The sequence below is a fragment of the Abramis brama genome (genome assembly GCF_963993115.1).
Source record: "Abramis brama genome assembly, chromosome: 12".
NCBI lineage: Eukaryota > Metazoa > Chordata > Actinopteri > Cypriniformes > Leuciscidae > Abramis > Abramis brama.
The window spans coordinates 9,441,778-9,452,361 of NC_139974.1; the positions used below are offsets into that span (position 1 = coordinate 9,441,778).

General features: G+C 42.8%; 1 protein-coding gene across 2 annotated transcripts in view; it reads right to left on the minus strand.

Moving 5' to 3' along the window:
- The window catches only part of cica (capicua transcriptional repressor a), a 28,801-nt gene extending 18,948 nt beyond the window's left edge, over window positions 1–9,853 (minus strand). For both annotated transcript variants that reach the window (XM_084130977.1, XM_084130976.1), the window contains exons 1-2: window positions 9,639–9,853; window positions 712–4,387 (exon numbers count right to left, since the gene is read on the minus strand). In XM_084130977.1, the coding sequence (XP_083987103.1) occupies window positions 712–4,216 (3,505 nt within the window). In that variant the 5' untranslated portion in view covers window positions 4,217–4,387; window positions 9,639–9,853. The remainder of the gene's footprint in view (window positions 1–711; window positions 4,388–9,638) is intronic.
- Between the last annotated feature and the right edge of the window lie 731 nt (window positions 9,854–10,584).

The window sequence follows — 10,584 nt, forward strand, 5'->3', positions numbered from 1 at the left end:
ATTCATGAAGTTCTGTAAACAACACACAACATCCATGTACATTCGAGCACATGCGCACTTTGGTCAGAGTGGTAATAATGCGATTAAGGTGTTTACATGCCATCAGTAAGACATAACAACACGTTTAATTTGGAACACGACACTGCAAATGACAATGTGTACGTTTTTCACTTAATCAAAAAGGATGAACTATGAATAGCCTATAGGAACGACAGTGCGATAAAATATGGTACATTCATTCATAATTCCGTTTACACGAAACAAAGTCACCCTTTGTCAGTTATAACTGGTAACTCCAAGTACTTACTTATTTTAAAATGCAAAACTGTTGCCCAATCATAGCAGTGGGCGTTTACTTCCGAGTCTTGAATGTGGCACACCCATCAAAATGGAGTGATCGAAAGAGAGGGTCAAAAACAGGATAGAAAATAGCTTATTACTTCTAAATTATTATTATTTTCGAAGTAAAAATCTTGATAACATTATAAGTGGACCTCAGAGAACATTATAAAAAAAAAAAAAAATGCAGTTCATGACCCCTTTAATTTATCAACAAAAAAAATATATATATACATATTACACCTTATTTTACCCTAAACCTTTGAACAGTGGTGTTTAACCATAACTCTGTGGATGACTATGGTGATCAATAATAAGCAGTAATTATCAATAAATTATCATTGTTTTTTATTTATCTTTCATGACTCTTACCAGTGCCAGGTCGTCCCATGATGATGTCTTTGCGAGGAGCAGGGTGAGGGGACTCGGCTGGCAAGATGAGGGGCAACAGGGCTGTGGGTGAAGGATGACAAGCCACAGGCTGAGGAAGAGCACCACCTGCATCTGCATGGCCACCTGATTTCCTCTCTTGATCTTTACTTCCTGAGCCAGATATTGCCAGGACAGGTCCAGTGTTTGCATTAGAGGTGGACACATTTAAAGTGGAAGAGTTTGAATGGGTGGGATGTCCAGGAGCCACAGGTGTCAATGACTGAGAGGAGGTCACCAGGACTAAAGTGGGAGCGCCGTTAATGGGAACAGGGGCCTGGAGACCCACAGCATGGTGAGGAGGCTGGCTGTGCTCCCTAGAGCGTGAGCTTCCTCTACGGCTCAGGGGACTATCACTGAATTTTGCCAACGGCACATCTGGGTTACGAACAATGACAGGCGAATCACGTAGGGGAACGATACGACGTGGATCTTGAGGCAGGGGTGAGGGTGGTGTGGGAGAAACCAGCATTGGGGGAGGAGTGGAGGCAGCAGAGGATGAGGGTCGACTTGTGTTGTTCCTCTGTCGAGGGAATGACAGAGAAGAGGGGGTGGTAGGCTGGCTTTGGGGGGAAAGAACCCTGAATGCTGCTGCGTTGAGGCTGAGGCCGGGGTCATTGAGTTGGGGATCAGATTTCGCATAGTCTGATGCACTGGGCAGCGGGGGGTGTGGGGCATCCAACTTGCGTTTACTAGGGCTCATGGGCACAGTAAACGTGAGGTTGGTCTGAAAAGTGGGCACAATGCCAGAGATGTGGCGCTCACGTTCTGTGCCGGGAGTGCCCGGGATCTTTGTGCCACTGAGGTGGCGAGGGCGGCGAGGGGTCAGAGGTGAAGGTGCTGTGATGGGGCTAAAATTAGCTGGGCGGAAGCCAAATAGTGTGGGCGAGGGGGAAGGTGCTGGGGAGAATGGTGACTGATTGGATACGGGTGAGAATGAGGGCGTGCATGAGCGAGAGCTGCCAAGTGAGACCAGCATATTTGCAGCCTCGCACTCATCAAAGTCAAAGCGGGATAGTTCACGTGGCAGTTCTTGCGGTATGAGTGAGGTCATCACCAGACGTGGTCGAGAGTCCCCGCCACGACTGCTTGCTTCACTGCTGTCTCTTGAGTTGTCATCCCAGTCATACTCGCTGCTGGTGCGTCCACCTAACCGAAGGTCAGGTGTGAGAGTGCCCGTGCTACTGGCGCCACTTCTTTCTCGGCCCACCCCGCCTCCGGCTTCCATCTCCTTGGTGCGCATGGAGAGATGCCGTGAGCAGTAGCCGCGGCGCTGTGACTCCTTTGAGCAGCCTTCACGTGAACACAGTCTGCGCCACTGCTTGCCGTTGAACTTCTTGCGGATGCCTGTAGGGGTGCATACCACATCCCCCTTCTTGTACTTCTGTTGAGCGGCGGTGAGGGGTGTGCGGGAACGTGTCGAGGAGCACGAGGATCCAGAGCCGCCCCCTGATGCACCATGCGAGTTGGAGCTGGGGGTCTTGTCCAGGGAGCCTCGAGAAGAGCTTGGAGGCAACGGAGGCAGCTGGGGTGTGGAGATGACTGCAGCACCTGTGGCTGAATCTAGGCCCAGGAGCATAGGGGGGTGATTTGGGTGAGGAGCAAGGGGCAGATGGGGTGCAATTGGGGTGCTAAGCCCTCTCCCGGGGCTGAGGTAGTTTGGTTTAGAAAGAATGTGCCGATGCTGAGAAGAAACACCAAGAGCTTTGCTACCCATGGCTGCAGTGATGCCGCCATCCCTTAGCTGACTGAGACGGCTGACCTCCATGTCCTCCTCTGGGGTGGATGGATGAAGAGGATGATGCTTGTGCCTCTCCCTTTCTCGATCTTGTTCCCTTTCTCTCTCTAAGTGCATATGCAGGTCTCTCTCCTGATCCTTCTCTCTGTGATGATCATAGTCTCTGTTTGGGGCTACACTGAATACAGACGTGATGGCAGTGTTAATGGCAGAAGATGAAGAATGGGATGAGGTGAAAGGTACAGTGACAGGGTGCAACAAACTCTGAACTTTAAACGCTGTCAGTCGAAACACCTCCATGTCCTCTCTTTCCTCCCATTCTCGTTCTCTTACCCTCCTACCATCAATCCCTGGCTCTGCTGGCTGGGGTGGCTCTAGGTCCCAAGGAGGAACCAGGAGGCGAAGATTTTGTCGTGATACCCAAACGGCCTGAGCACTGATGGCCCTTCCATCATCCTCTACACCTCTCCTCTCTTTTCTCTCATCAGATAGTTCCTCCCGTAGCTGGACACGGTATGGGAAAGAAACAGCTGGATGTTGATCTACTTGAGTGATTATACCTTCTCTGTACCACTGTTGGGCTCCCTCGCTGCCCTCATCACCAGCTTTAAAGGGGACGCAAACTTGTGTACCTATAGCCACCGGGGCAACACCAGGAGGTGACGCATCTAGAATGAGGTCAACAGAATCAGTAGCCACTCGAAAAGGGTACTTGCATATGGTCTTTTCTCCATTTAGCTGCACTTCCACACTCCCATGCGTCTCACTAACTCTCCGTACGACACCAGTGCGAAACACCCCTGACATACCCCGACCCCGATCGTGAGGCCAGCCTTCCCCTAATCTGGGACCCTGTCGGGCCAGAACTCTCTGATTCTTAAGACCTTTAGCGAGGACTCCGGCTAACCCAGATGACAGGCTCTCCTGTGAGGGTGTTGTGCTATGTGCTTGTGGCTTTTGAGAGTTGGAGTGAGAATCACATCCTGAAGCTGTTACTTCTAGTTCGGCCGAGTGTTCGCTGGCCGTATCGGTTGAAGAGCAACGCTGTGGGCTGGATACACTCGTCCCATCCTTCTCTCCGCACTCACCTGCAGTTCTTCCAGTGGGCCCCATTATGTTGTTGTGTCCATACTCAGCGATGCTGTCCACAGCCTGCTGGCTTTGACTGTGTGGGTCTGTGTGTGCAGCAGTGGCAGCTGGGACCTGGTTAGCACCAGTACTATTGTGAGAGCTGCTGCTGCTTTGTGGGGGTGTGCTGGGAGTGTTGGCATTGCCATGGTTTCCGGCACAGTGCTCCGAAGTGTACTTCTTCTTGGGCACGCGGGCCTTAAAAGTGGCCGTCTTACGATTAGATGAAGGGTTGGGGCTATTGCTGGCACTGGTCGTGCTACTGTTGCTGTCACTCTGTGTTCCACCAGACTTGGAGTTCCCGGGGGGGTCATCCGTCTTCCCGAAATCCACTGCTATATTGAGGACCCCATCACTGTGGATCCCCTCCTTTTCTGGAGACCCACTTCTTCTCAGAGGCCCCTCCTGTGATGAGTCAGAATTTGAGGAGATATGTCTCTTGGGAGAGGTAGTTGAAATTTGGGGTATTTCCTCTGTTTCTCTCTTCTCTTCCTGTGGGCTACTATCCACCATCCTCCTCTTAACTCCCTTGGCACGAGTGGAGGGGGGCGACCGCCTTTCTTGCTTTTTAATGGGCTTCATCTTATTTTGCTCAAAGAGAGTCTCTAATCCTCCTGATTTCCTGCAAGTCCCAGCCTATCGATATCTTCCACTCTGTTTCCTTCTTGCATCCCGCCCCTTCTCTGTCTTTTTCTTCTGTTCTTGTACAAGCCTCTTCCTGTTTGCGATATCCTTTCCTTCTTTAATTAAACCCTGTAATAAAACACAGCACATGAGATGGATCAGTTTATTATTCAGACTTGCAATCCCCATATAGAGAATAGGGAGTATAGAATACAGCATAATTAAAAAACAAGATAGTGCAAGAAGATAATGTTTTAATTTTAGTGCCTAATGTAACATCATAAGAGTGATATTATATACCACAGCCTTACAACGGATATAACACAACTTAATACTAAAAACTTTGACAAAGACGGAATACAAAGAAAAATGCTTGCCCAGACAAGTCACACACACTTTGGTTTTTTGGCTGGATCGGAGGAGGCGGGGGAATTCCTTGTTCAGTGGTATTTCTGTGACTCTAAGGCTCTCTCTCTCTCTCTCTCTCTCGCTCTTTCAAATGACCTTTTTACATTCGTTACAAAGGCAATCCACCCCTACAGTCCTCACTTCCTGTTACAGCACTACAACATCTCAATGTACAATACCATCCTTACACATTACTACTTACACATTCTTTCCTCCTACCACAACACATTTTCTTCACCATCCAAACTTACAGAATGGATTGTGTTTAAAACCCAATTGAGATATTTTATCAACATTAAGGTTTGCATTTACATATTTAGACACTTGGATGGAGCTACAACCCAGTTTAAATACAGATTACAAATAATCCAGTGTAGTCAAATGAGAATTAATTGAAGCTTTGAATATCTCAAAAACTGCATGCAGGGTTTATGACTATAAAATATGACTGACTGCTGGTTTTCATTAAATTAAGGATGTGTATCTAATTTATATTATGGTTAAAGGTTAGGACATGAATGACCTCTTTTGATGAACCAATGCATGCTCGAATTGACGAAGATGTAACAGATCATTACAGGTCCGCAGTGCAAAACTGTCCCAATCTTTTGAGCAGAACCCACAGTAACCACACTGCCATTTGCACTGTAAGACAAGTTTGCAGGCAATATGCAAATCTGATATGCAGTATATTACCTTCAGTAAGAAAATTATATCATAAAACGCTTTACTAAGACCTGTTAAGACTTATATTGCCTGGGCATGTAGATGAGTTGGCTATAGTTTTTGGGTCACTAAACTATTCCAATGCAAGATAACACAAAGTGTAAATAATGAAAGGTTCTATTTAAAGGTGCACTCAGTTTTTGTCTCAATAGTACCACTGACTGGATTGGGTTTTATACTGACATCACTCAATATTTATTTATTTATTTGCTTATTTATTTATTTTTAATCAATTCATTAGAGGTCTTCTAGGGTCCTCAGATCTGTACCTGACTGATATGTCCCGAATCCAACATGCATAAATGAGTTTTTAAAAAATTAAAATCGACCCGAGACCCAAGCCATGTTGCCAGACAATGTAGCCTATAATTTGTCAAAATGTGGTAGAATATGTTTTCAGTGGATTTTCACAAATTGTTTTATCTGAGGAAAAACATCAAAATACAGTTATGGTCTAATTTTCATTAGTTTGATTTAGTTGCTTAGTTTGACATCAACTGCATTTAGATGGTTTTCTGTAATCGATATCTGGCAACAGTACATACATTTTCTGCTTGGGCAAGCAATTCCAAGTAGATAAGCCGCTCATGTTGCACCTCAAATAACAAGGACGTTTATATTATTGTTAATATTAAAAAGTAGGGCTGCAGGATATATATATCGTTTTACCATCGATATCACAATGTTTGCATCCGCGATGTGAAGATAATGGATCGTACTTGATCTGTGATCCGTACGGGCCAGCTGCCCCCCGGTTTGTAATGCATGTGATTCGCGGATTAATTATATTTAATATATACAGTGAAGACTATGCACCATGTTATTTTACATTTGATTATTCAATTTCTGTATCTGAATACTGATTTAGGCCTACCTGAAAAACAAAGCACTGCTTATTTGTATCTTTGCTCTGTTGTTTTTATCTATCCTTGAAATTCGTACATTATTTTTCTATGCAGATGCACTACCCTACAAAATCACCCCAATCAACCTAGAACTGTTAAATCTTTAAAAATAGAGCTATTCAAATCATCTGGTGAAATTGTTTTCATATTGCAAAAATTCAAAATATCACAATGTCAGTTTTTTCTAATATCGATCGTGCAGCCCTATTAATAAGCAAATCCCTGCACTCATTCTCTCTAATTGGAATTGAAAATGTAAGACTGATCACTTCTTGGTTAACTGCAAGTTGGTCCAACTAGTTCTTAAGACACAGTCTTAACATAGTGGCTAAGCTTATGCAGCTGGCCCCAAGTCTTGGGTTGGACCTTGGGTTTTGGATCAAAGTGGACACTTGAAAACCTCTACAACTCATCCTTAGGGTAGCCTATGTTTACACGACAACAATGTACTTAAGACAGAAACATTTTTCCTTTGCGTTTTTCGAGTACAGACCACAACATTGTAGTAAAATAAGCATGCACAATTTACATATGAACGCGCCCAGGGACAACGGAAAGGACATACGGAGAGCAGCAGCTCTGATAGCCGCAAGACCATGTCGAACGCTGTGAGTGTGTTAGAAATCAGGAATGGTGAGAGAACATTGTGCTTGGTACGTTTTCCGTCTTCAACCCAGACTTGGGTCTCCAGCCAATAAAGTTTAAATCCTGTCTGGCTAGCGCATCTTAATACCAGGAGTAAACAAGGCCATAGACTGAACACGCAATATGCATGCTCATGAAGTCACTGTTTTAAAAAAATTACGGTTTACATGAAGACTTTTAAACCCTCACTTTTAAACCCGTTTTCAAAAGTTCGCAATTTAAGGCCCCCAAAATGGCGTAACGTTTTGTGTAAATGAACAGCCAAAACACATAAAAAGTTTAGGCTAGTTTGGGGTCAGTTTTGCAGTTTTCAAACAGTTACATTTTATAGGCTAATTGGTTAACAAACAAAACCCAAATGTGCCTGTACTCCATCTGATCACTGTGATCAGTCATCATGACGTTACTAAACACACAAGCCCACTGTAGAGTCGGCCTGGTGTTGGTGTTGACATCGCCGACAAGCCCGCACTTATAGCCAATCGAGAGCAACAGAAGGCAGAGACGTGATGATTCACGAGTGACAGGTTTTTAGCGCGATAAGGGATTCAATTTTGAACTTGTAGGTGTATATTCAAGTGACCTCTATGCCAATGTGGCAAAAGTTGTAGCTACAGTAAAGCGTGGGAGTGTGACCCAACTCTCAAAACGTGGAATACACTTGTGGTGGTATATGACTCAAAGGCTCTTTGTAAATATAACTGTAACTCTGAGAGCACAGTTGAATGACTTAATTGAAATTGAATATGGCACTACTCTTGTCCATCATCATGTGCACACTGGCCTGACTAGGACATCTGCGACTTTTAAACCGTTCAGACTGCACTCTGGTATACTCGTCCCCGACGGCTGCTGTAAGAGGTTTGAATCAACAATTAATCAGTTTTGACTGCAAAGTTCTGTGTTATGTTCTACAATGTGTACTTCAGGAAGGATGTACTGTAGTTTATTTTGAAGTTAAAGCACATTATTATTATTATCGTTCACACAAATGACAAATTTTCAGCTTTTATGGAGTGCGAGGGTTTAAGCCTTAACATTTTTTGTTTAATTCTTAAATTTATTCTATTTGCCATGTTTTGATCTGTTTTCCTGCTGTATTATTCTCCTGGCAGGGAAATCATTTTATTTTGTCATCATTATTTAGTTTTAAGGAGGTAAATGGTCTTTATAAACCTTGGTTGTGATGACAATAGAATTCCATCACATTCATTTGGCAGTGAATGTTTTGGGCGGGTTTTGGAGAGTTTTTGGCCTGGAAATCATTGACCCAATCTGGCAACACTGGTGGCGACCCGCTTCATGTAGGGGATCTCATGATGTATAACTTTAATGATTTTGTAAATCAAACAGTATATCATGGCACTAGCAACACCATGGTGTTTGATTTAAAGGGATAGTTCATTTACTCACCCTCAAGTTGTTCCAAACCTGTATCAGTTTCTTTCTTCTGTTGAACACAAAATAGGCCTAATATATTTTAAGAATGTTGATAACCAAACAGTTGACGGTAGCCATTGACTTCCACGGTAGGGAAAAAAAATACCATGGAACTGTCCAGTTCTTTAAAATATCTTATTTTGTGTTCAACAGAAGAAAGAAACTCATACTGATTTGGAACAACTTGAGGGTGAGTAAATTATGACAAAATGTTCATTTTGAGGAGAACTGTCCCTTTTTACACTTGTCAAATGTATACCCTGAATGCTATAAAAGTCATTTTATGAAACATCTGAAATACATAAATTAATTAAATGTAAATAAATATTTCTCAAAAGTTCTGTGTAGAACTTTTAGAATTGGCAAAAAAATAAAGTTCATTTGCAGTGCACTAAACTTTGTCGGCTTGGTCACTGCACTCACTGACCCTTCAAATAATTTAACTCAATATAATGACTAGCCAAATGCACAATAATAAATGTTCCCATGCAACAGCAATGAGTCCAAGTAAACACAAATGCCCTGAAACAAAGTAAAAGCCCAGTTTCCCATCAACAGTGGTGCTTGCTGTCGTCGACTTGCGAAAGTTTTGCTGAGTAGTACACCGCCGTATCTGTGTCAAGCGCTTTTATTGGTCGTAGTGCCCTACTCTACGCTTACAACCACCTACGACACTGTCGAGTGGTGTAGGCCTTCTCCATAACACAAGGCCGCAGAGCAGTTTCCCGTCTCCCTCAGGCTTCTGAATCGAGGGCGACGGTGGCCATAATATTAAATATAAGAAGATAAAAAAACAATCTTTCTCATATACGTGTGCCTATAGGCTATAAATATGAAAACATCCGAAATAAATTGGCTGAATGCAACTGAAAATGTTAATGTAATATAGTCAAGTTTAAATAACAAATCAATCGCCTTATCTTTATGTAAAGAACTATGGATATAAGAAGTGACAATCCCTGAAAGGTAAACGAATGCACAAAAGCAGTTTGTTGAAGCTGTAACTGTAGTGTCACAACAAATATTTTCAGGAAAAAAAGTTTTTAGGCTGACTGTGCACCTCCACCCCTCCCTTTCAATGTGTGTGTGTGTGTGTATGTTAAAATGCTTACTCCGCCATTTTATACAATCCACTAAGAAAAAAAAATAAACTGACAGCGAAACATTGTAGATAGATCCGCAACGTAAAGGCAAAACACAGCATTAAATATATAGGCAGATCACTGCAGTACTGCAGATGAAAGGTTTCAACTCACCCCGTGAATATTTACAGTGCCGTCGAAATGGTGTCGATGCGAGAACCAAGCCTATAAAACCATGGAATCCCCGAGAAAGGGTTTGCAAAGAATGTTTTTCTTCCGCAAATGAGAAAAAGTCCAGCCGTTGAGGATCCAGGGTACTCTACAGTCGCAAAATGGTGAATGAAGCACTAAGCCTTGACAACCAGCGCCATCAGCCAATCGGCGTTCACAAAAGGGTACAGTAGCCTGTCGGTATTAGGGTAGCCTTGATGAGGGCGGAGTCATCTGTCAAAGTCCCGTTGATCGACAGGTCGTTCGGGCCAATCGCGTTATGGGAAAACAAGAAACAGCTGGCCGATCCTGAAATTGTATCAACCAATGGGAATTAAAGAGCGGGGCAACTCAAGCTAGTAGGTGGGCGAACCTAGAATATTAACAATTTGCAATTTCAAAATACTTCAAAATAATAATCAAATATTAAATAAATAAGTAATTTCAAATAAAACAAAATCACTTTCATGGACATTTACCTGGACGCTTGTGGAATGACCTGACCAACTCAACCCGAGCAGCCTTTTCCAGAAACGGCTAACAAAAACGCAACCTTTTCGTCAACACTTGGCCCATTACTACTAACCCATACTATTCTAAGTCTATTCCTATTCTATCTATTTATTATTATTATTTAATAATATTATATTATTTAATTTATTTATTATTTAGAATTATTTATTATTATGTATTTATTATGTATTTATTATATTATATATTAATATAATATAATTTATTTATTTATTTTAAACATGCTACATATACTGTGCTAGACTGACTGGGACTAGTCACAGCACTTTCATATTGTTGCCCTGTATAGTTTCATCTAACCAACAACTAGCCTAGAATATTGACTAATTGTTTTTCAAGTTACTCAGCATTTTCACTGGCCACTATATATATATATATA